Below are 25033 nucleotides of genomic sequence, written 5' to 3'. Positions count from 1 at the left end.
TAGACCCAGGGCACTGTGGTGAGCCCGAGTGCAGTGCTGCTGCTCAGAGGCCGGCCCAGGAGCCCCGCAGGGACAGGGCCCACCACAGAGCCCCAAGGGAACTGTTTTTCAACCGCCAGTGAACCGGGCAACACCCTGCAACCCCCAACACCCCCAACAATGGCAGAGAGGGCAGATCACAGACCACAGAATATGAGAATGACTTTATTTCAAATTGCTTTGAACTGCGTTGGGAAGTGAGCCAATGCAGCGGAAGAGAGGAAGCCATGGCTGAACAGGATATGGAGGGAACCCACTTGCTGCAGCTCTGGAGCTCCAAAGGTGGCAGCTGTTTGTCTTGTAGGAAGATGCTGGCTCAAATCTGCAAAACAGAGTAGGCTCAGGGATGGGCCCTCAGCCAGGGCCAGCCCACAGCCCTCCTAAGGTACCATGATTGTGGAAAGGGGCATGGTGTGTGCAACACTCACTTCAAAGGTCCTGGAACTTGTCAGTGAGGAACTGCATGGCTGCTGAAACAGAGAGGCAGAACTGGGCACTCCAGATCCAGGAAAACAGAAACTCACCCCCTGCCCCCGTGGGGAACCACCTAGCCCTGCAACCAGAAGCGCCACCAGCCCTGGGACTGACTCACCCACCCGTCACCTGGATTAAATGTGGAAATGCCTTCTAAGCAGGAAAGTGGTTCTCAGGTGCTGGGCCATCCCAGTACTGTACAGAACGTATTTCAAAGACAGATAAGCCAGCCAGCAAGCAAACACCATACAAGTCACACCAGGCAGTAGTTAAAGGGGAAACACAGGCGGTATCTCTAACCCTCCTAAGAGAAGGAGAGTTCTGGGACTCGTGGACTAAGGGTACACGGAGTTCAGACGACACATTGCTGTCTGTGCACACCCCTAGCTAGAAAGGCACAGAAGCCTCCAGGGCCAGGTCTGCTTGATTCCCCTCCCCAGAGGAAAGTCAGTCCCAGTGATGCTGCCTGTACCTGCAGCCCACCACCGCCCCCCACACCTGCAGAAAGACACCGCTGTCCATCCCTGCCCCAGCCAGGGCTCCCTGATACCTAGCTGCTGTGTAAGGTCATCAATTTCCCTCTGTAGCCGGATGCACTAGACCAGCAGACACCAGAGGAAGATAAATGGTTAGTCAATTCTGGCCTCCTCTCTCCCCAGCCTCCCTGCAGCCCCCATAGCCTGCAGCCCAGTGGCGAGGTGGGTTGGCACGGAACCCTCAACGGAAAGGAGGCACCCTCTCTCCGTGGGGTGCAGAAGGTGGAGATGTGCGGAGTGGGGTGGAGGGAGGGCGGACACAGACATCAGTTTAACCTGGACACGGATCCCACCATCCAGTGTGGACCTCTATTTCTAGGAGCCACACAAAGCATTACCCGAGGACAGCCCTGGGCCCCCAGGGGCTGCTGCTGCCTTTCCGGTCTTGGGGGATGGACAGGCGGCTGCTGGTTACCTGAAAGAAAACACAAAATCCAGCTTCCAAGCCTCCCAGTGAGGTGGAAAAGGCCTAGCAGGGTCTAAAGTGAGGCACCATCACCCTCTGCTGGCAACACGTTGCCCCTGCTCTGCCCAGCAACTCCAACCCCGCTCTGGGACTGCCTTCACTGTTCCCCAGTGTAAGCCCATGTGCACCTGTGGCCCCCTAGCATTGTGACTCCAGGTTAGACTCCAGCAGTGCGGCAGCCACAGCCAGGCCCTGGGAGGGCCAGTGTGGCTGAGCAGGACTTAACAGAAAAGGGCTCGGTACCGCCGAAAGTCTCCTTCCAGAGCTGGAGTGTGGGGCGCTGCTCCAAATCGCCCCCCCACCACACAAACCCCACTCAGAGAGGACGATGTGGCTTTAAGCCAGCCCCGTCGACACCCCATTTCCCATGGGATACCTGCCTGAGTGGGCAGGGAAGCCTGGGAACAAGGCTGAGCCCCTAGAAGGGACAGGGCCAGAGGTTTCCCTCCCCACCCCTCTCCCCTCCACCCCTATCAAACCCGCAAGACTCACCGGAGGGTGCATGGTGTCTGGGCACGAGGCCTCCCAGGCTGTAGGCCGAGGGCTCTGAAGTTCCCGGAGGTTGGGGAGCTCTGATGTTGGGGCCGCTACTGCTGAATTCTCCACGACGCACAGACAGGCGAGGCAGCCCTGGCCTGTGTGTGGGAAGCTAAAACAGAAACTTCTGAGTCGGGCTGGCGATGGGGGCTGGCAGTGAGTACACGTCGGGAGGGGTTGTGGTAAGGTGGAGACTCCTGAGCCTAATCTCATCAGCACTTTCTCCCTCAGTCAGCCCGAGGCCAGGAGGCAGAGGCCAGCCGGGGAAAACACTGGGGATACTGAGATAGCCCCGGCTGCCTGCCAGGTGGGTCGGGCAGCAGCTATGGAAGAAGAAATCAGGAAGTTGATGATCCTTGACACCTCAGCTTTGCGGCCCACACTTTAAGGCATCACCCGATCCAAACCAGCTGCCAGCCCTGCCTTCCATCCCAGCTCCTCTCTGCGGGCGGAGACAGGACCCCTGCAGAGTGTCCAGAGGCATGGCCATCACACAAGAAGTGCTCCCTTTAACGTGTGCCCTTATGACGAAGACACCCATCGGGCATTCTAGTGTCCCTGGGCTCCCGATGACAACCCTGGAGCAAGGGACAGAGGGGGCATGGGTAAACAGGTGTGTGCTGGAAGAGAGGAGGTGTGGGGGGAGGAGGGTAAAGAGGGAGAGGAGGGTGAGAAGGGCCTACTCACTTGGGCCTTTGGGACCTCATCTCTATTTGGGTCATTATCTTCTCTGGCCGCAGCCTGGGACTCCCTGGTCTTCCTCCCTGCTGGTTTCTTCCCAGGGCTGCTGTGCTTAGGCTTTTGGGGTTTCTTGGACATCCCCTGTGGCCGCACACCAGAGAATGGCGGGAAGGTGGCCGGCTCCGGGGGAGCGGCTGAGAGTCTCTCTCCGCAGGCAGGAAAGGCTCTCCCCGGGGCCAGTTGAGAGGCACCCCCTAGGGACTTCTTCCCCTGGGCCATCTTCCTCCTCGAAAGGCCCTGGGGCAGGGCCCCTGCAGCGGCAGCTCCTGAGCAGCTGGGCCTGACCTCCACCTTTTCCCAGGCCCTGCTCAGCATTTTCTTCTGGGGAGAGTCCTCCAGCTCTCCCACAGCCGGCCTCTTTACGACTGGAGTGAGTCCGCAGGGAGCAGAGGTCAGGAAACGGCCCGGCACAGGCAGGTAACTCTCCTTGCAGTGGAAGCTTGCATGTCTGGATGTGTCTGCTGGCTTCTTGGGGCTCCCGGGCTTGGCCTGGCTTTCTTCGTTGCGGCAAATGCCTACCCGCATCAGTGGTAAGTCGCTGCTCTCATCTGCGGAATCAGAGTCGTGGGTAGACAGCCTGGTGGGGCCTTTCGCAGAGGGCTGCTGGGGATCCATGCGGAGGCTCCATCTGCTCTTCGAGCCCCTTTCCGGGTTCTTCCAGGCCTGCACTGGCCCAGGACCACAGAGGTGGAGAGGGCCGGCAGAGGCCTGCTGCCATTTTCCAGGGCTGGGGCCCAGCGCGTCTCTCCCACTGGGACCGACCTCCGCGTCCGCCCAATTGTCAGCCGACCCTTTGGCAGCGGCGCCATCTGGGAACGGGTGTCCCTGGACGCTGGGCGGTGGCACGATGGCGGCTGGTTCGTCAGCCAGGTAGAATGAGTAGTCCACAACGTCCCCTTGGTCATCGACTGGGGTGCCTGGCCGGCCTTCCCGGCCCCAGAGCACCACCCTTCCTTGCTCTATCAATTCGCTCTCAGACTCGAAGCTGAAGCCCTCGGGATCTGTGAACCCACTCTCACTCTCGCCATCGCCGCTGCCTGGCACCCCCAAATCGAGGCTGTGGCTGTGGGCACCTGGGGCTCCGGGGGTGGTCGTGTGGGAGCCAGCCTGTTTGCCACCCTCCGGGTCGAAACCTGCCCCACAAACGGACACCTTGTCGGGGGAGCTCATGGCGCCAGTCCGGGCAGCCTGGGCTGCGGGGAGACGGTCGTCCTGGTAACGGGCGGGAGCAGAGAGCTGAGCCCAGCCAAGCCCAGCTGAGCTGGCCACGCGACAGGAACAGTGAGGCCTTCGGGACACCACCACCCTCACCCCAGGCAGAAGTACCAGATGTCCCGGAGAGCGAGTGGCTTCCTCGCGCCCTTGACGCCGGCACCCAGCCTTCTCATTGGTCCCCGTCTGCCAACCAGCACGCCCTTTGTGGGGCGAGGTGCCTGAGCTTTAACCGATCCGGACACAGGCTCTTGGTTTGCCTCCATGCCCATCATTTGACTGGGTGGCTGCGCTCTGGTCGAGTCTTGGGGCCAGGGGGCACTGTAGCTCTCGAACACCTCTTCCTGTCCTTCCGCCTCTGGCCGGGCACCTACTTTCCAAGGAGAGCCACGTCTCTGAGCCCCAGTGTCCCATCTGTAAGGTGGGGATTAAGGGGAGAGCTTCCCCCACCTCATCAGCTTGGGAGAGTAAATGTGATGCACACAAAGCACCCGGTGCACAGAGGAGGTCTCACTGGAAAGCAGGTTCCCAGCCAGAGGCAGCAGGAGAGCAAGAAGGAGGTGGATCAGGAGCTCCAGTGCACCCCGGCCCCAAGACCAGACCAGAGCACAGCCACCCAGTCAAATGACGGGCGTCGGGGCAAACCAAGAGCCTGTGTTCCAATTGGTTAAAGCCCAGAGGCCTCTACCAACAAAGGGCGTGCTGGTTGGTAGAGGGGGACCAATGAGAAGTCGTGGCACTGGAGCCAAGTGCACGCGCCGAAGCCACGCGCTGTCGGGGACATCTGGTACTTCCGCCTGGGGTGAGGGCAGCGGTGTCCCGAAGGCCTCACTGTTCCTGTCGCGTGGCCCGCTCCGCTGGGCTTGGCTGGACTCGGCTCTCGCCTTCTGCCGTTACCAGGATGACCGTCCGGACTGGCGCTATGAGCTCCCCCGACAAGGTATCCCTTTCTGGGGCCAGTTTCGACCTGGAGGGTGGCGAGCAGGCTGGCTCCCGCATGGCCAGCCCCGGAGCCCCACGGGGCCAGGGCCACGGCCTCGATTTGGGGGCGCCAGGCAGCCGCGAGGGCGAGAGCGGGTTCACAGATCCCAAGGTCTTCAGCTTCGAGTCTGAGAGCGAATTGATAGAGCAGGGAAAGGTGGTGCTCTGGGGCCGGGAAGGCCGGCCTGGCACCCCAGTCGACGACCAAGGGGACGATGTGGACTACTCGTCCTCCCTGGCTGACGAACCAGCCGCCGTCGTGCCGCTGCCCAGCGTCCAAGGACACCCCTCCCCAGAAGGTGCCGCTGCCGAAGGGTCGGCTGACAACTGGGCAGACCTGGAGAATGGCAGCAGGCCTCTGCCGGCCCCTGGGAGCCCAGAGTTGTCCTCGGGTAATGCTTTGTGTGGCTCCTAGAAATAGAAGTCCACGTTAGATGGTGGGATCCGTGTCCAGGTTAAACCGATTTCTGTGGCCCCCCGCCCTGCCCCATCACCACCTTCTGCACCCCACGGAGAGACGGTGCCTCTTTTACATTGAGGGTTTCATGCCAACCCACCTCACCACTGGGCTGCAGGCTATGGGGGCTGTAAGGGCTAGGGGAGACAGGGAAGACGAGGAGAGAGGAGGCCAGAATTGACTAACCATTTATCTTCCTCCGGTGTCTGCTGGTCTAGTGCATCCGGCTGCAGGGGGAAATTGAGGACCTTACACAGCAACTGGGTATGATGGAGCCCTGCCTGGGGCAGGGATGGACAGGGGTGTCTTTCTGCAGGTATAGGGGCCGGGAGTGGGCTGTAGGTACAGGCGGCGTCACTGGGACTGACTTTCCTTTGGGGAAGAGAACCAAGGAAAGCCTGGCCCTGGAGCCTTCTGTGCCTTTCCAGCTAGGGGTGTGCACAGACAGCAATGTGTCGTCTGAACTCCGTGTACACTTAGTCCACGAGTCCCAGAACTCTCCTTCTCTTAGGAGGGTTAGAGATACCGCCTGTGTTTTCCCTTTAACTGCTGCCTGGTATGGCTTGTACGGTGTTTGCTTGCTGGCTGGCTTATCTGTCTTTGACACACGTTCTGAATGAACGGTTCTGGGATGGCCCAGCACCTGAGAACCACTTTCCTGCTTAGAAGGCATTTCCACATTTAATTCAGGTGACGGGTGGATGAGTCAGTCCCAGGGCTGGTGGGGTATCGGGTTGCAGGGCTAGGTGGTTCCCCACGGGGGCAGGGGGTGAGTTTCTGTTTCCCTGGGTCTGGAGTGCCCAGTTCTGCCTCTCTGTTTCAGCAGCCACACAGTTTCTCACTGACAAGTTCCAGGACCTTTGAAGTGAGTGTTGCACACACCATGCCCCTTCCCACAATCCCGGCAGCTTAGGAGGGCTGTGGGCTGGCCCTGGCTGGGGGCCCGTCCCTGAGCCTGCTGTTTCACAGGTTGGAGCCAGCGTCCGGAGCTGCAGCCAAGTGAGTTTCCTCCTTATCCTCCTTAGCCAGGGCTTTTTCTCTTCCGCTGCATTTGCCCCCTTCCCAACGCAGCTCAAAGCAGTGTGAAATAAAGTCGTTCTCATATTCTGTGGTCTGTGGTCTGCCCTCTCTGCGATTGTTGGGAGTGTTGGGGTGTGCTGGATGTTGCTCCGTTCTCTGGCGCTGGAAGAACAGTTCCCCTGGTGCTCTGTGGTGGGCCCTCTCCCTGCGGGGCGCCTGGGCCGGCCTCTGAGCAGCAGCCCTGCGCTCGGGCTCACCATAGTGCCCTGGGTCTAGGTGCTGTGGGAGGCCTGCCCGGCCACAGCAACATTTCCTGCTTTTCCTGTGCCCGCCCTGCTCATGCTCCCTCCTCTTCTCCTCCCACTTTGGGGTCTCACAGGTCCCCTTCTTCAGTGCTATTCTCTCTCCCCTTCAGCAGGAACTGATGGCTTCCTTTGAGCACCTGGTCTCTCTCACCTTTCCTCCTGCAGTTCACTGTCCCTGTTTGTCCTGTCACTGTCCTTTCCATCATGAGCATCCTTGCTGTCCCCCGTGGCTTGACGCCAGTGGCCTTTCCTGCATGGTTATTTCCGTGCTGTTGAGGAACATGACGGAGCTCAGTCCTCTTTCTGGAGCCATTATTTCCCTCCGGTGCCACCATGCACATGGTCAGGTCATCTGGGCCAGTAACCTGCGTGACATCCTCAGTTCGTCTTAGCCCTCACCTTTGAACCTCAGTTACCAAATCCCGTTAGGTCTCCCTCTTTAGTTTCAGTAGCCTTGTGGAGGCAGAAGCCACATCCCGGTGAGTGGCCGAGTCAAAGGGAACGTAGATGGAGTGCAGAAGAAAAAGGCAAGATAGTCTCTTGGTTGGAGGTGGGGGCACCGAGTCTGTTCTGGCGCCTGTGGGCCAACCTGGTGGAAACTGTTCGCAGGCACCTACACAGAAGGTGGCTTCCATATCCTTGGTGTTCTATAGGTGGCCAGCAGCCCCTTCTGCAGCCAGTGGGCTCCATACCCTTGATTTGAAAATGGCCAGCTGCTTTCCAGGACAAATGTGGATGCTAGGCCTGGCTGGTCTTCGATGGTCCCCGTGAAATACCATTTCACCACCCCCAAGGCCGCAGGTTTTTGTGGACGTAATATTTTCGCTTCCCTGGTCAGTCTTCCAGACCGCCTGTCGAGGTCACACGAGATTTCCTCGAGCTCTCTCTTCTGCCTTCACCGTCCCTGACAGTTGAGATTGCCTCGTACCTTCAGCCGGCATCCTGGGCTGGGCAGGCCCCAGATTAGGGCATAGATTCTGGTTCCAGTGAGGAGGTATGTGTAGGTTCTGCCAGCTCCCGTTGCCAAGAGACTGGGTGTTGCGAACAGACAAAAACAATAGAAATGCAGATACCATTCAAGGTTAGCGTGTGTGTGTGTGCGTGTGTGTGTGTGTGTGTGTATGTGCATGCGTGTGAGCGTGCCCCTGCTAGCACCTGCTTGGGAATCAAATTAATCGTGGGTGCTGTCCCTTGAGCGAGAATGGACTGATTCATGGAGTGGAAGCAGTGGTGAGGGATCTGTGAAGGATCGAATTCCCAAAAGCAGGGCTGGGATCTACCTTTCGCAAGAGGTGTTGTTCAATTCTAACACCTAGGAGGGCATGGAGTGGGACGAAGGGGACATCCCTAAACACAGGGACGGGTGTCGGGGCTCTCAGAATGCTGGAGGTGCCACAGGAAGCTCCCGATCCTCTGCGGGATGGATGGGATGTCTCAGCACTCCCAAGTGTGGCTGCAGTGATAATACCTCAGAGTCGCTGGTTGGTGCCTCATCTAGGAAGTGGGGAGCTCCCGTGGGAGGGCGCCACAATGCCCGCTAACCAAGACATGGGCAGGATACTCACAGAGAGTGTGGAAAGTGGGAAAGAGACTGCCCTGGGACAGGGGACAGCTGGTTGGGCTCAGTATCTGCCTTCCCCCATACGCCCTCTGTGTCTCCCTGCTGGGCTCATGGTGTGAGCTCAGCGAGGGGGACCACCACGCACGTGGTGGGTCAATCACAGACCTCAGACCTGGAAACCAACGCTGGTGGGGACCTACCCCATCTGAATTTAACCCCTCAGTGGAGAGGATGGGCTTGACTCCTTGGGCCAAGGCTTTGACCCTGACACAGGTGGTTGTTTCTTGGGGGGATAACACAGTGGGCTAGTGTCTGGGGGAAGACATGTGTCAAGGACTCTCCAGCTTGAGTTTTTGCCACCGGAGACATCTAGGCAGGTTCTGGTGGGGGCAGAACTCCAGCCCCAGTCACTGCCCCGGGGGGCATGGGCCATGGTCGACAGGGTGTGGAAGGGGAGAAGCCCGTGGACGGAGTCATGGAAGGCGTGAACCCATCCCTCAGGTGCTGGCTTTTACCAGCCCCGCCTCTCAGCACACCACCTCGGTTCCATATTCAGACCACCTTCTGCACAATAATGGGGCCGTAACATGTACACCCTAGGCCCACGGTACACCGCATGGTAGGGCGGAGCCTTCTGGTTCTAGGGGATGTAAGTGCGGAATCCGAGGCTCCTCGGATTAGAGGAATCCATCTGGGTGCCATTGGACAGGAGGTTGAGCCCCTCCCCTCATTCAGTGGCCCCCTTTTGCTTTTCCCTCAAGCCTCCTCTCCCACCAAGAGGAATGTGGGATCTGGCCTGGAGAGCCTTAGACCCCCTCCTGCCTTGTCCTGCCACTCAGCTCAGATGAGCTCCAGAGGTCTGGTGAGCTGCGTGTCTGCCCTTGATGCAGCCACAGTGGCGGAGCCCTGAGCAGAATCCCACCTACACCCGGTGCCAGGACTGCCACAGGCGCATTTCCATATGAGACCTCCTACTTTGTTGGCAGAAAAGAGCATCTCCTCTTCAGACTCCAGCTAGGGCCGAAGGTGTGTGAGTCTCCTAGCATACCCGCCAGCCAGATTCCCCAAGGGTGGCCTTCCAGGCTGTGGTGGAGGCCCAGGGCACCGCACACGGGGATGTGAGATGGCAACCATAGGATCATAGTGGTCATGGTGAGTAACAGCCATGAACTTTAGCCCACCTGGAACACACTCCTGGGTGAACTCGGACAACCTCACGCACATCTGTCCTCAACCTCCACCCCAAGAACTCCTCCTTTCCCCCACACATTTTCTCATCATGCGTTTCCTCGAAGGATGAGGCCAACACTTGTGTTTGCCAGGTACGGCTGCATAGGCTGTGGCCACCATGGTGGCCGTGCAAACTCTATCTGTGGGATTCCACGGTGCTCCGTTCTCGTGATCCAGCGTGAACGGCGCCCATGTGGTTGTGCAATGTTGAAGTCCAGGTCACTACCATGCAGAGCAAGGAACAGAAGGTTGGCAGCGTTTTGGGACCCTCCTGTTTGCCCCATCCTGATAACTACTTCCCACTTTGCACACTGCAGAGGCAATGACTCTACTGACTTTTCCAATAATCAGTCACTTTCTCTTAAAGGATTAATAATTGCCATTTAATAACCATCATCAAGATATAAAAGTTAGAGGCAGTTAAATGTAAAATTACATTTTGAAACATAACACACCCCCCCCCACACACACACCTGTACACTCTCTGTCTCACATACACGCACGCACACACACACACACACACACACGGAGAGAACTCAGAAGCCGGCCATTTGACAAACAGTTATAAGGTGATCAAGCCAGGTAGCTATTACCCAGGTCATGAAACGGTACATTGCACCTTTAGGGAATTGCAGTCCGAGTGTCTTTCTCTGAAGGAAGCCAAATGCACATGCTACGTACCATGTGATTCCATTTGTGTGACATTCTGGAAAAGGCAAAACTCTAGGAACACAAAACAGATTGATGGTTGCCAGGGTCTGAGGGTTAAGACGAGGAGTTCACTACAAGAGGGTGTAAGGGAACCTGGAGGGGGGGGGATGGCGATGCTCTATATCTATATATATTGTGCTGGCGTTTTTACAGCCATATGCATTTACAAGATCTCATAGACCTCTGTGTAAGTTATAGCCCAATAGTCCTGACTTTTTAGAAAAAAAAATTGTCAGCAATCCATCTCAAATGGAAATTGACATTTAGTCAATACCTTTTGTGACTACGAAGAGCATGTTTCTCTCCCCGAATCTGTTAATGTGAAGAATTATACCATTGTATTTTCTGAAGAGAAATTAAGTTCGTATTTCTGGGATGAAGCCAATATTAGTCATGCCATATTAGGTATTTTCCTTTTTGTATGCTGTAGGCTTTCGTGTGCTAAGATTCTGCTTCCAATTTTTACTTCTATGTCATGAGCCTGTGATTGATCTGCAATATTTCTCTAAGTGTCCTTGCAGGATTTGGTACCAAGGTTATGCTAAGCTCATACAGTGAGTGGAGGATTGTTCCTCCCTTTCAATTTTCTGCACGAGTTTGTGTCAAATGGAAGACATGTATTCCTAGGATATTTTTCAGAATGTGGTGGGGAATCCTGGAGTTTATTAGTGGAAAGCCTTTGACTACTCATATCTTTCTGTAATGATTCTGGAACGGTTCAGGTTGGCTGTTCCTTGTGTTAGTTTTGGCAGATTTTGTTTCCTAGCGACTGGTTACCTTTTTCTTTGTTTTCAAACTGACTGGAATAAAGTGGTCCATAATATCCCCCTTCATCTCAGATTGCATTTGTTAAAGTTAGGAAGCCACGGAAGAGTTGCACAGAAAGCCAAAGGAGCACCCGTGCATATATTCTTCTACTGGATCCTCCAGTTGTTACCATTTTCTCACATTTGCTTCATCCCTCCCTCCGTGCCGCGCCCCCATCTTTTTCTGAGTGTGTGCGTGTATTTTTTTTTATTGTTTTGTGGAATCATTTGAGATCCATTGGAATCATTTAGATCCATCATCCGTAAATACTGCAGCATGTATCGCCTACAAGGAAGCATGGTCTCCCACAAAACCTTAATGCCATCATGACACTCAGGAAATGTAACATGAGACCACACAATTTTCTACTGTATGATCACATGAAACATTTTCCGATTGTCCCCATGGTCCCATAGTATCCCTCATAGCTGCTTTCTAACAAAATTCTCTTTCCAACCAAACATCATGCTTTGCATTTAGTAGTCAAGTCTCTTTTGAGACAGGGTCTCCCTCTGTCGCCCAGGCTGGCTTGCAGGGTCGCGAACCTGGCTAAGTGCAGCCTTGACCTCCAGGCTCGAGCCATCCTCCTGCCTCAGCCTCCTGAGTAGCTTGGGCTACAGGCGAGTGCCACCATGCCTGGCTAATTTTTAACACATTTTTTGTAGAGACAGGGTTTCACCGTCTTGCCCAGGCTCGTCTGGAACTCCTGAGCTCAAGCCATCCGCCTGCCTAGGTCTCCCAAAGTGTTGGGATTACAGGCGTGAGCCATGGTTCCCGGCCCGTCAAGTCTCTTAGTGTCCTTTAAAGTGTGCTTTAAGGCAATGTTTAAAGTGTGCCTTAAATCACTGCGGCTGCTGCCAGGAAGCCCTTGAACTTGGCTTTGCCGAATGGCTTCCTTGTGATTAGATTCAGGTAGGTTTAACATTTTTGGCAAGACTACTGCGTAGCAGACGTACTGTCCTTCTCGGTGCATGACATCAGCAGATTCTCCGTGTAGGCTTCTCTCATGACTGGCGATGTTCATCTTGACCATGTGGCCAGGGTGCTGTTCCAGATTATTCCATTGTGAAGGTGCCATCTTCCCTTTGTATTTAATTAGCTATGTGCTGTTACTGCATGAGCACTCCATGTGAATATTCAGTTCCCCCACAATATCTTCTTTCTATCTTTTGGATGTCTGCATATCATATGATTTGGATCTGTGTCCCCAGCAAGTCTCGTGTCAAACTGTGACTTCTAATGTTGGAGGTGGGGCCCGGTCGGAGGTGACTGGATCATGGGGCTGGATTTCTCAGGAATGGTTTAGCAGCATCCACTTGGTACTGTCCTTGTGGTTGCGAGTGAGTTGTCATGAGTGTGGTCGATTAAAAGTGTGTGACACCTCTCCCTTCTCTTTCTTGCTCCTGCTTCTACCGTGTAACATGTACCTGCTTCTGTTTCACCTTCCGCCGTGATTGCAAGCTTCCTGAGTCCTCCCAGAAGCAGAAGCCACTACGCTTCCCGTACAGCCTGCAGAACCATGAGCTCTTCTCTTTATAAGTGAGTCGGTCTTGGATATTTCTATATAGCAACACGAGAACGGACGTAACATCGTTTGTGCTTATTTCTCCCTTTTCTTTCCTGATAGCAGTGCCCTTCTCCCTTGCTTTCTTGACCAGTCTCACAAGAGTTTTACCGATTTCATTCCTCTTCCAAACACCCAACTTCTGGCGAGGTTGCAGAGAAAAAGGAACACTTATACACTGTTGGTGAGAGTGTAAATTAGTTCAACCATTGTGGAAGACAGTGTGGTGATTCCTCAAAGACCTAAAGACAGAAGTACCATTCAGCCCAGCAGTCTCATTACTGGGCATATACCCAAAGGAATATAAATCATTCTATTATCAAGACACGTGCACGTGTATGTTCATTGCAGCACTATTCACAATAGCAAAGACATAGAATCAACCTAAATGCCCATCAATGGCAGACTGGATAAAGAAAATGTGGTACATATACACTATGGAATATTATGCAGCCATAAAAAGAATGAGATCAGGTCCTTTGCAGGAATGTGGTTGGATCTGGAGGCCATTATCCTTAGCCAACTAATGCAGGAACAGAAAACCAAATACCGCATCTTCCTACTTATAAGTGGGAGCTAAACGATGAGAACACAGGGACACAAAGAGGGGAACAACATACACTGGGGCCTATTGGACAGTGGAGGGTGGGAGGATGGAGAGGAGCGGGAAAAATAAAGAATGGGTACTAGGCTTAATCACCGGGTGATGAAACAATTTCTACAAGAAACCCCCACGACACAAATTTACCTATGTAACCTGTACGTTTACCTCTGAACTTAAAATAAAAGTTAAATTCAAGAAATAATAATAATATGGTTTGGTGGTGACTGTTATGTACTTTTTTATATTAGTGGAATCAGAAAATATGTTCATATTTCTTGCTTCTTGTGTTTAATGTCAGGAGTTTGGTTTTGGATATTTAAATTTGAGATGCCTATTAGGTATCCACGTGGAGAAGTTGAGTAGACAAAGGTCTGGGTCTGGGCTGAAGAAATACATATGGGAGTCATCGTAGTATCGATATTTTTTTTCAGGGCCCATTGCAGCGCTTATAGCTTGCAGTGAACGCCAAGAATGAGTTCTCAGACAAATCCAGCTGAGGGGGGCCTGGGACAGCTCTTCTAAGAGACTCCGCCCCAGCATCTGTCCGCCAAGTCTTCATTGAAAGGGCTTGTTAAACCACAAACATCCACTAGATGGCCTTTTTGAGGTCGGGTCGTGAGACACCTGTGGCCTGGTAAAAGCCCTCAAACCGCATTCTCGGGAGGCTGTTTTCAGCGTTCCTTATCACACCACACACTCCACTCCCCGTCCTGTTTTCAGGGTCAAGGAGTTTCATTCTCACGCACAAATAACATACACACACAGTGCCTCAGTATGTTTCCATGCCCCGACCTCAGACACCTTGTCCATGAGCTTGAATATGTTGTCGTGCACCCCCCATATCCCCCCCTTCTTTAATTCTTACAGTGTGCTGGTCATCCAGTGCAAGGTAAGCTTCCATGACTCTTCCCTGCTCATAGATGCGTCGGGTGGCAGCACAGAGCCATCTGCAAGTGCCTAGCAAACAGATACAAAAAAGAATAAGTACAGCGGCCATCACCCAAATGCGTATGTTTAACCCGGACAACCAAGTGTTCGGGTTTAACCATTGAAAGCCTTCTTGTAATTGCTGAAGGATACTTGTTTGTAATTGCTGCGACCATTCTTCAAGATGTTTCTTTAATTCACACTCAAGAATGGAAATTTGAGAAGACAAATGGTCATGATAAGCCCCTTGCAGATGTGCTTTCACTCTCTCCCAAGCATATTGGGAGCTGTTATATGGCAGAGGTGTGACACAGATAGAATTATATTGCCAATCACAATGTAAATTTTGATGGATAATAAATGCCTGCTGCTGATTCCCCAGTTATTCAACAGCGGCTTCAAGAGCCTCCAGGCAAGACAGAATGGTTTTATCTATATTTACCTGTTCTTGAAATTCATGGGTTACATTATATACCATGTGGTTCACCACTGAGGCTGTGTGAATGGATTCTGTCAGAGAAACAGCTGCAGTAGCAGCAGTTGCTAATATAATAATAGCTGAGACTAAAAAGGCAATTAAAGTGGCCAGGAAACTTTTTTTTTTTTTTCGAGTATGAGATATTGCTTTTCTAAATAGCTGCAGGGTGGAATCTCCTCCTCAGCTCCAGGTTAAATTTACAGGCAGCCACAATTCTGCACGCCATTTTAAGATCATGACATAGGTTATATCCAACTGTGTAACGCTTCGATGAGACAAGCACGTAGCATACCAACTACTGGAAGAGACTTTAATACTATAAAAGGATTGATTTTGCTCTATGTTAGGAACACCTTGCCCAAACAAAAGTATATAAGGGTGCGTGGTACAAATCAGGACTGTGTCAGTAACATTATTATGCAAAGAGAGGGTATGGTTGCCACCGCCAGTAATATACTCACCATGTGAAAGAACCCATTCAAAAAAAGGAAATCCTAATCTCCAAATTTGGGTACGAGCAGGGCTTAAAGCTTGTTTCCCTCTCACTTGTAATATTGGTCCTGAAAGCCCACATTGTGACTAGGTAATAGAACTACTGGAGGGACTCCCAAATCCAATAGTCTGATTTGCAGACATAAGATTACCATGGGGACCCCAATCAAGTAAGGTGCCATTATCAAACAGAGGCCCTTGGCGTGGCGCAGGCTGTCTGCACGGCGACCACTGGACGGCCTCAAACTTTTATCGCCAGTCCCTACTCGGACGGCATATAGGAAGATCAGGCACTTGTGTAGCTTCATTAGAGACCTCAGTAAGATTAGTGGTAATAGTAGAAATAAAGGTCAAGTTTGCAAGCTTAGCATCGCTTTTAGGCCGATAGTAAAGATACTCCGGAGGGATGAGAGTAACACACTTATCATGTGCTATTGTGGAAAAACAAAGAGGGGGATTACTAGACAATAAAATCAAGGAGTAATTAAGTTGAATCCATCCCAAATTTTCAGTTACGGGGTAAGACAGAGGCATCCATCGGCCTCCTGCCCAAGAAGTATCATTAGATGACAAAGGCGGGTCAGCATCCCACCATGTAATAACATTAAAAACAGGGGGATTTAGAACATGACTCCAATAAACATGTTCTTGAGCTGATCCCACTTGGCAAAGGACAAGAATTACCCGCCACCCCAACATCCATGTCTGTCTTACTTTCTCAGAAGTTTCCCCAATTACCGCCAGATATGTAAGAAACCGATTGTCTGCAGTTGCAGGGGCTTCCACGGCGGCAAGCCGGATAGATGCTTGTTGATTCAATTTCTTTAGCTGTCCCCAGGTAATGTCAGGTGCCTTCCGAGTCATCACCATCATTGTTGGTTGGTTCTCCAACGACTGGTCCTGTTCTCTAGAAGAGAGCCCCATATTCCCCCCCCTTTTTAAATTAAGATATGCTTTAAGAGTTTGATGAGCTCGTTTAACAATGGCCTGACTGGTTGAGTTATAAGGAATATCAGTTTTGTGTTGCATGTGCCAAAGTTGCAATGCATATGTAAATCGAGCACTAAGATAGGAAGGTCCATTATTAGCTTTTATAGTGTGTGGAAGGCTTAGGGTTATAATAGATTTAAACAAATGAGCGATTGCATCTTTAGTTTTTTCTCCTATCTGGGAGGTAGCATGTATTAGGCCTGTATATGTGTCCACGGTAACATGGAGAAATTTAAAACTTCCAGAGGGTGGATACCGATTAACCTTAGTTTGCCAGATAGCATTAGGCACCAGACCTCGTAGGTTGGCACCAAGCCCTAAGGAAAAGGGGGAAAGGGGATGTCGTTGGCAATTAGGACAAGTTTTAATAATCATGCAAGCTTGAGTAAGTGTCAAATGAAGCTGTTGTTTAAGACTGCGGGCATTCTGATGAAAAAACAACATGATCAGCTTGAGCTTGCAAAAAAGCAGGAGAATTTGCAAACCACATCTGTGGTCGTACCAGAGCATCAGCCCAGGCATTCGCTTCTGGTAAGGACCAGGTAGCCCAAAATGACGGCGAATATGTGTGATGTAAAGAGGGTGACGACAGGCACAGAGGAGCTCTTGCGCTGCAAGAAACAAAGCTAACAGGGGTTTATTAGTAATGCCCTGCACATGTGCAAGATCTAAATGAGTAATACAATACACCACATAAGCGGAATCACTAACTATATTTATGTCTTGGTGAGCAAAAGTTTGTAAGGCCAATATCAGGGCACCTAATTCCGCCTGTTGCGTAGTTTTTAAAATGCTCCTGGATTTTGTGTTGCCAGTTCTGCATGGCATCTTGCCACACTATAGCTGCTTTTTCAGTTTTTGGGTTTTTTTTAACCATCTGTGAAGACAGTGGTGGCGTGAAGTAAAGGCTCAGAGACAACAATAGATACAAATTAAACAGGTAGAGTTTGTAAAAAGTTCAGGAGCTTAGAGGCTGGTAAATGAAAGCTGATATTACAAATAGAGTCAGCCATTGCTACTTGCCGATCAAGAGCACAAGCTGAGAGAGCGTGAAATTGTTCCTTGCTTAAAGGTAGGACAGTAGCAGGGTCTTATCCTGACAGCTGGACGTGTGCAACGCTGGCGTCCTTTTATGAGAAGAGAAGCTATTATATCTGTAGTCTTTTGTATAAGTTTAGAGGGATTATGAGACAGGTACATAACATATAAAATACCGAAATGGCAAAAGATAAAGCCTACCTGTTAAACTAAGGCATGGAAAGGATGGATATTTTAAGTCATTTTTACTATATTTTGGCCCTTGAAAGTCATTAGAAAGTGACTGCAAGTCACCAGGATAATAAACCTGCATTGAGTTAGCTTAAGTGTGTAAAAAAAAAAAAAAAAAAAAAAAGCTTTTTAAAATGTCCTTTGGTGTTAGCCATTTTCCTGCATCAGCCTTTAGCTGGAATGTCTTAGAAGTGAGCTTGGGAAAGTAGGGCTGTGGCCGGTTTCTTTTTATTCGTTCTGGGCCCCTTAGGCAGCTTCTCTTTTTAATAGCCTGCCACTTGTTGCTGTCCTTACCCTGAAAGGAAGGAAGGAAGAGTACAAGTGTCAGTAAGAGGCCGGAGAATGACCAGGTGGTAAACTGTGTGTGGAAGCGCGGAGGCTGGAGGCAAGAAGGTAACAGGCTGGGAGAAAAACACTCCCCTTATCTTCTAGGCCACCTACGCCTGCAGCCAACCCTGTTAGGCAAGGTACTGAAAATATACTGGGCTTTTTATTATTTTTACCACCCCCAAGCAGAGAGGCTCAGGGGAGGAGCAGACATGCAGCACAGAGTCTGCTTTGAAGTTTCTTAGCCACAGTGTTTTTAAACATTTTGCAAAAAAGCAAAACAAACATTCCTTACTGCTGCGTCTATCTTCTGAAGATGACAGCAGCTGGCAGAGCTCGTCCCCCTCAGTCTAGTTAGCATTTAATAGATGGCTATGGGAGAGCGCCCCTTATTAGTGGGCTCCTCCTCCAGGGCTCTGTACTCCAGGCCGCTCCACACTCCTTTGCCCACCTTAGGCTAGTAAGGTTGGGGTGCACATGGAGATAATGGGTGGTCTAACCGCGATCTGGCAGACAAAGAGGATACAAGGCAGAGCGTACCAGCGCCCAGGTGGTCAAAATAGTAACGTTAGTAAAATGACCTTGCTCATATCCTCTTTTCAGGCAGCGACCTACCTGCTCCCATAACCCTAAATCTAAGGTTCCTTCATCAGGAAACCAAGGGCATTTCTGCCAAATTAAAAGCATAAGCTTGTGTAGAGCTCCAGGCTCTACAGTGCACTGGATAGCCTTAAGTAGCTGTTGCACTGTTTTAAAAAATACTTTCTATTCTTTGGTCATTTCCTGACCCACGATAACCCAACCCCCGATACTTTACGCATGGGTCCCGTCCTCCTGATGAGAGTCAGGACTGTCCCTTACCAGGATTCCCCGAAAAGTAATGAGCTCTCCTCCTTCACGCGTCACTTCAAGGCGATCACGTCGGGGGTACCACTTGCAGAGCTTATAGCTTGCAGTGAACGCCAAGAATGAGTTCTCAGACAATTCCAGCTGAGGGGGGCCGGGAGCAGCTCTTCTAAGAGACTCGGCCCCAGCATCTGTCCGCCAAGTATTTATCGAAAGGGCTTGTTAAACCACAAACATCCACTAGATGGCCTTTTTGAGATCGGGTCGTGAGACACCCTGGGGCCTGGTAAAAGCACTCAAACCGCATTCTCGAGAGGCTGTTTTCAGAGTTCCTTATCACACCACACACTTCACTCCCCGTCCTGTTTTCAGGGTCAAGGAGTTTCATTCTCATGCACAAATAACACACACACACAGTGCCTCAGTATGTTTCCATGCCCCGAGCTCAAACGCCTTGTACATGAGCTTGAATATGTTGCCATGCACCCCCCAACACCCACTCCAGAGACAGAAATTAAACCACTTTTCTATTGAGTTATGTTAGAATACAGGTAACATCAAATGTACCACCTTAAGCGTTTTTCAGTTTTCATTTCAGTAGTGTTAAGTATATTCGCATTGCTGTGCAACCAATCTCCAGCATGTCTTCAATTGCAAAACTGAAATGTATACCCATTAAACAACTCCTCATTTTCCCCTGCCCGCAGCCGCTGGAAACCACCATTCTACCTTCCGTTTCTGAGTTTGAATATTTTAGATCCCGTGTATAGGCGGAATCATGTAGTATTTGTCCTTTTGTGACTGGCTCATTTCATAGCATAAGGTCCTAAAGTTTTATCCACATTGTAGCCTGTATCAGAACTCCATCCTTTCACAGGCCAAATCATAATTCATTGTAAGGGCCAAATAACGGACCATATTTAGTTTCTGTTTTCATCCGTCAGTGGACACTTGGGTTGCTTCCATCTCTTGGCTCTCATGAATGATGCTGCTATGAGCAGGGATGTACAAATATCTCTGAGACTCTGATTTCTATTTTTTCGATATAGACACAGAATGGAATTACTGGATCGTATGATAATTCTCTTTTTAGTTTTCTGAGTAACCGCCATACTCTTTACCACAGCAGCTGTGCCATTTTACATTCCCACCGACAGTGCACAAAGGTTCCAGTTTCTGCACATCTTCACCAGTATCACATCAGTTTTATTGAACAAACGGAATTTATTTCATTTCTTTGTATTTTGTTTTTGTTTATTTTTAATGACACAATCGTATACATTTCTAGTGTACAACATGATTATTTGAAACATGTATACATTGTGCAATGGCTAAATTAGGCTAACTACAATATGTATGAACTCACATACCTTTCATCTTCTGTGGTGAGAACACTTAAAATTTACCCTCTTAACAATTTTCAAGTATACATTATTATTAACTATAGTCACCATGTTTACAATAGATCTCTTGAACTTAGGCTTCTTGTCTAAATGAAGTTTTGTATCCTTGACCAATATCTCCCCAATCCTCCCCAGCCCCAGACCCTGGTAACCACCATTCTATTCTCTGTTTCTAAAAAGTTTGATTTTTTAAGATCCCACACCCCAGTGAGATCATACAGTATTTGTCTTGCTGTGCCTGCCTTATTTCACTCGACATAATATATTCCAGATTCACTCATGCTGCCACAAATGGCAGGATTTCATTTTTTTAAAAATGCTCAATACTATTCTATTGTGTGTGCACATACACATGTGCTTTACCCATTCATCCGTTGATGGGCTCTTAGTTTGACTTCACGTCTTGGCTGTTGTGAACAGTGCTGCAATGTATATGCAAGTGCAGATATTTTTGACATATTCATTTCATTTTCTTTGGCCATCTATCCAGTAGTGGGATTACTAAACCAAGTGATAGTGCTATGATAATTTTTTTATTTTAATTTTAATGGATACATAAGATTTGCACATTTATGGTGTACATGTGATATTTTGTCATGTGCATAGAATGTGTAATGATCAGTTCAGGATATTTGGGGTAACCATCACCTGGAATATTTTTCATTCCTAGTATTGGGGATATTTCAAGTCCTCTCTTCTATTTCGAAATATACAATACATTGCTGTTAACTGTAGTCATCCTACTCTGCTGTTGAACATTAGAAATTATTCCTTTTTTTTTTGACAGGCTCTCAGTCTGTCACCCCAGGCTGGAGTGCAGTGGCGTGATCAAAGCTTACTGCAGCCTCAACCTCCTAGGCTTAAGCGATCCTCCCACCTCAGCCTCCTGAGTAGCTGGGACAACAGGAACATGCCACCATGCAGGGCTACTTTTTTTTTTTTTTTTTTTTTTTCATAGAGACAGGGTTTCGCTATATTGTCCAGGCTGGTCTGCAACTCCTGAGCTCATGCTATCTGCCCGCCTCGGCCTCCCAAATTGCTGGGATTACAGGTGTCAGCCACCATGCCCAGCCTAGAACTTACTCCTTTTTAACTGTATGTTTATGCCTGTCAACCAATCTCTCTTCTTCCAAACCCCCCTTCCTCCAATACACACACACTTCCCAGCCTCTCATACCTATCACTCTATTCTCTGCCTCTAGGAGATCAACTTTTTTACCTCCCACATATGAGTGAGAACATACGGTATTTGTCTTTCTGTGCCTGGCTTATTTCACCTAACATAATGACCTCCAGTTCCATCCATGTTGCTGCAAATGACAGGATTTCATTCTTTTTGTGGCTGTATCGTATTTCCTGTGTATATATGCCACATTTTCTTTATCCATTCATCCACTGATGGACACTTAGGTTGATTCCATGACTTGGCTATTGTGATGAGTGCTGCAATAAACATGGGGGTGTAGGTATCCCTTTGATATACCGATTTCCTTTCTTTTGGATAAATACCTGGTAGTGGGATTGCTGGATAGTTCTATTTGTAGTGTTTTGAAAAGTCTCCACACTGTTTTCCACAGTGGCTGTACTAATTTACATCCCCACCAACAGTGTATAAGGGTTCCCTTTTCTTCACATCCTCACCAACACTTGTTCTCTTTTATCTTTCTGATAATAGCCATTTTAACAGGTGTGAAGTGATAGCTCATTGTGACATTTCCCTGATGATAAGTGATGTCGAGCATTTCCATACAACTGTTGGCCATTTGTATGTCTTCTTTGGAGAAATGTCTATTCAGATCCTTTGCACATTTTAAAATCAGGTGATTTGTTTTCTTGTTATTGAGTTGAGTTCCTTATGTATTTGGGATATTAACTCCTTATCAGATGTATAGTTTGTGGATATTTTCTCCCATTCTGTAGGTTGCCTCTTCACTCTGTTGATCGTTTCCTTTGTTGCGCAGAAGCCTTTCAGTTTGACGTGATCCCATTTCTCTATTCTTTCTTTGGTTGCTCACGCTTTTGGGGTCATAGCAGAAAAATTATTTCCCAGATCAATGCCATGGATGTTTCCCCCTATGTTTTCTTCTGGTAGTTTCACAGTTTCAGGTCTTACATTTAAATCCGGAGTCCAATTTGCCTTGATTTTTGTGTATGATATGAGACAAGGGTCCCATTTCATTCTTCTGCATGTGGATATTCCGTTTTCCCAACACCATTTATTGAAGAGACAGTCCTTTCCCTATGTGTGTTCTTGGCATCTTTGTTGAAAATCACTTGACCATAAATGCATTAATTCTTTCTAGTCTATTATATTTGTCCATGTGTCTGTTTGTATGCCAGTACCATGCTGTTTTGATTATTCTAGCTTTTATTATATTTTGAGATCAGGTTGTGATTCCTCCAGCTTTGTTCGTTTCGCTCAAGATTGCTTTGGGTAACTGGAGTCTTTTGTGGTTCGCTGCGAATTTTAGGATTGCTTTTTCTACGCATGTAAAACTAGCATTGGAATTTTGATAGGGATTGCATTGAATCTGTTAATTGCTTTGAGTAGTATGGACATTTTAACAATATTGATTCTTCCAATCCTTGATCATGGGCTAGCTTGCCATTTATTTGTGGCTTCCTCAATTGCTTTAATCAATGTTTTATAGTTTTCAGTGTACGGATCTTTTACCTCCTTGATTGAATTTATTCCTAAGTATTTTCTGTCGTTTTTGAGAACTGTTTTAAATGGTGTTGTTTTCTTCATTTATTTTCAGATAGTTTGTTATTAGTGTATAGAAATGCTACTGATTTGTACATGTTGACTTTGATTTTGCAACTTTCCTTAAAATTCATTTGAATTTTAAGGTTTTTTGTAAAATATTTTAAGACTTTATATATGTACAATCATGTCATCTGCAGACAGAGGTAATTTCATTTCTTTTCTTTTCTTTTCTTTTCTTTTTTTTTGAGATAGGGTCTCGTTTTGTCACCCAGGCTGGAGTGCAGTGGTGCGATCTCAGCTCACTGCAGCCTCGACTTCCTGGGTTCGAGCGAGTCTCGTGCCTCAGGCCCAGATGTAGCTGGGCGCCACCACGCCCAGCTAGCTTTCGTATTTTTGGTAGACAGGGTTTCGCCATGTTGCCCAGGCTGGTCTCGAACTCCTTGCCTCATGTGATCCACCTGCCTCGGTCTCCCAAAGTGTTAGGATTACAAGCATGAGCCACCGCGCCCCGCAAACTTGTTACTTTCTGCTTTGTGTGCCTTTCATTTTTTTCCTCTTGCCTAAGATTTTTGACTAAAAGTTGTAGTGTTACTTTGCATAGCAGTGGTGAAAGGGAGCATCTTTGTCTTGTTCCTGATGCAGGTGGCATTGAAACCAGGGTCTTCCATCAGCTGTGGCAAGAATGTAGTTAAAGAAAAGAATCAGACCAAAAATTGAGCCCCGGGGCTCTATATTTTTAAGAATTTGGGGTAAGGGAGCTTCCAGATAGCTGAACACATGGAAGTTCCTGGAGGGAGGTGCACCTGTGCCCTATGCATCTCTTTCATCTGGCTGTTCGTCTGTATCCTTTCTCATGTTCTTCACAATAAATTGGTAACACATTTATTAATCAGTGATAAAACCCAACATGATACACTAACATGATTTTGTGCACTTAGAGGAGAAATATTTCCTAGTTAAGTAGGAAATTGTGCAAAAGGCCTCTGGAAGACCTTCATTCTAAACTGTTTTGTAGGGAAACATTTCATTTAGAAGTCTGAACATTCTTTCTTCGGTTTGCTGTAATCTGCATTCGCTGAGTAGAACTCGTATTGATCATCGGGACCCCGTTTATTCCAGGCTTCTGAGGTATTCTTTCTGTCCCAACTAACTTTTGGGTTAAACAGTGTCAGATGCAAGACATGCAGCCCTGCTCTAGCACCTCCTGCTCAAATAGATACAAATACAGAGATGTCGAACTCAAATGCTTTCTGGCCTGACCAAAGAGCTGCTGGAGCGTGTGTGAAGCCTGGAAGGAGAGAAGAACAAATATTTCAGGCCCAGGTCCAAGTAGGTCAATGCAGCACTTGATTTTTGGAGGAGACTTGGGTAATATAGAATTGAGTTAATCATAATCCTTATTTCATAACATGCTACCGGTGATTGACACGAGGCCCTGTTTGTTTATTTTAAAATGCAATGTGCCCCCATTTACCTATTACCCGATCCAATAACTAGACTATTAGTAGAAACCTGTATAGCTACCTCTGAGCTCCCCTCACTGTAACCTCCTGAATCCCTTCACTTCCACCAGAGGCAACCCCAGCCTGAATTGTGTACTTGGTATTCCTTTGATTTTTATTGCAAATAAGTATATATATAAAACAATATACTCTATTTTGGTTGTTTTTGAGACAGGGTCTCACTCTGATTGTTCAGTCTGGAGTGCAGTAGCATGATTTTGGCTCACTGCAGGCTCGACCTCCCTGGTTCAGGTGATTCTCCCACCTCAGCCTCCCGAGTACCTAGGAGTACAAGCGTGCGCCATGACGTCTGGCTAATTTTTTGGAGAGACGGGGTTCAGCCATGTTGCACAGGCTGGTCTCAAACTCCTGGACTCAAGCACTCCACCCACCTATGCCTCCCAAAGTGCTGGGATTACAGGCGTGAGCCACTGTGCTCGGCCATTACACTCTTCAGTCTTGCTTGAACTTTATGAAAAGGGTGTCACACGGTATGTAGTCCTGTGGGAATTACTATTTTCATACTTCTACTAACATTATCCATTGTTGAGTGTGGAACTGCAGTTCACCCATTTGCCTTGCTACATAGTATATCATGGTGTGCATATACCACAGTTTAGGCATTCTCTTGTTGGTGAGCATTTGCATTGGTCCCAGGTTTTTGCTACTGTGGCCAGTGCTGCTGTGAAATTCTCGTCCAGCGGACATTGATAGGAATTGCTGAGTTGTCAGTGATCTACTTTATATATTGATGCCACATTGTTTCCCAGACTGGTTGTGTTCGTTTATATTCCCAAGGTGTTTCAAGCTGTATGAGATCCCACTGCTCTGTGTTATCTCTAACCTG

At 49.0% G+C, this 25033-nt stretch overlaps 2 protein-coding genes and 1 long non-coding RNA gene across 3 annotated transcripts in view; 1 reads left to right on the top strand and 2 right to left on the bottom strand.

Annotated features, from left to right (window-relative positions):
• Nucleotides 1-234: 234 nt before the first annotated feature.
• Nucleotides 235-3963, bottom strand: LOC116811332 (uncharacterized protein CXorf49). The gene is made up of 6 exons (XM_032756380.2): nt 2740-3963; nt 2008-2164; nt 1388-1464; nt 1064-1109; nt 468-509; nt 235-361 (listed from the first exon to the last, which is right to left on the bottom strand). The coding sequence occupies exons 1-5, from the start codon at nt 3961-3963 to the stop codon at nt 469-471; spliced, it is 1545 nt and encodes a 514-aa protein (XP_032612271.1). The 3' UTR covers nt 235-361; nt 468.
• Nucleotides 3964-4927: 964 nt separating this feature from the next.
• LOC116811099 (uncharacterized protein CXorf49-like) overlaps nt 4928-25033 on the top strand; it is a 46756-nt gene continuing 26650 nt past the window's right edge. The window contains 1 exon segment of the mRNA XM_032756208.1: nt 4928-5333. Coding sequence (XP_032612099.1) covers nt 4928-5333 — 406 coding nt within the window.
• LOC116811331 (uncharacterized) lies at nt 13467-18695 on the bottom strand. The gene is made up of 3 exons (XR_004370455.1): nt 18590-18695; nt 15827-16049; nt 13467-14202 (listed from the first exon to the last, which is right to left on the bottom strand). It is a non-coding gene; the product is annotated as an uncharacterized LOC116811331 (long non-coding RNA).

The sequence above is a fragment of the Hylobates moloch genome, unplaced genomic scaffold, assembly GCF_009828535.3.
Source record: "Hylobates moloch isolate HMO894 unplaced genomic scaffold, HMol_V3 SCAFFOLD_7, whole genome shotgun sequence".
Lineage (NCBI taxonomy): Eukaryota > Metazoa > Chordata > Mammalia > Primates > Hylobatidae > Hylobates > Hylobates moloch.
The sequence above is the reverse complement of the archived record's forward strand: the minus strand, read 5'-3'. Positions and strand labels throughout refer to the sequence as shown.

Coding starts and splice junctions, on each gene's coding strand:
- LOC116811332 (XM_032756380.2), bottom strand. CDS start 3,963: ATGAGCTCCCCCGACAAGGTGTCCGTTTGTGGGGCAGGTTTCGACCCG. Junction 1,110..1,387: donor GGGCCCAGGGCTGTCCTCGG/GTAATGCTTTGT, acceptor CTGCTGGTCTAG/TGCATCCGGCTACAGAGGGA. Junction 510..1,063: donor TGACCTTACACAGCAGCTAG/GTATCAGGGAGC, acceptor TCTCTGTTTCAG/CAGCCATGCAGTTCCTCACT.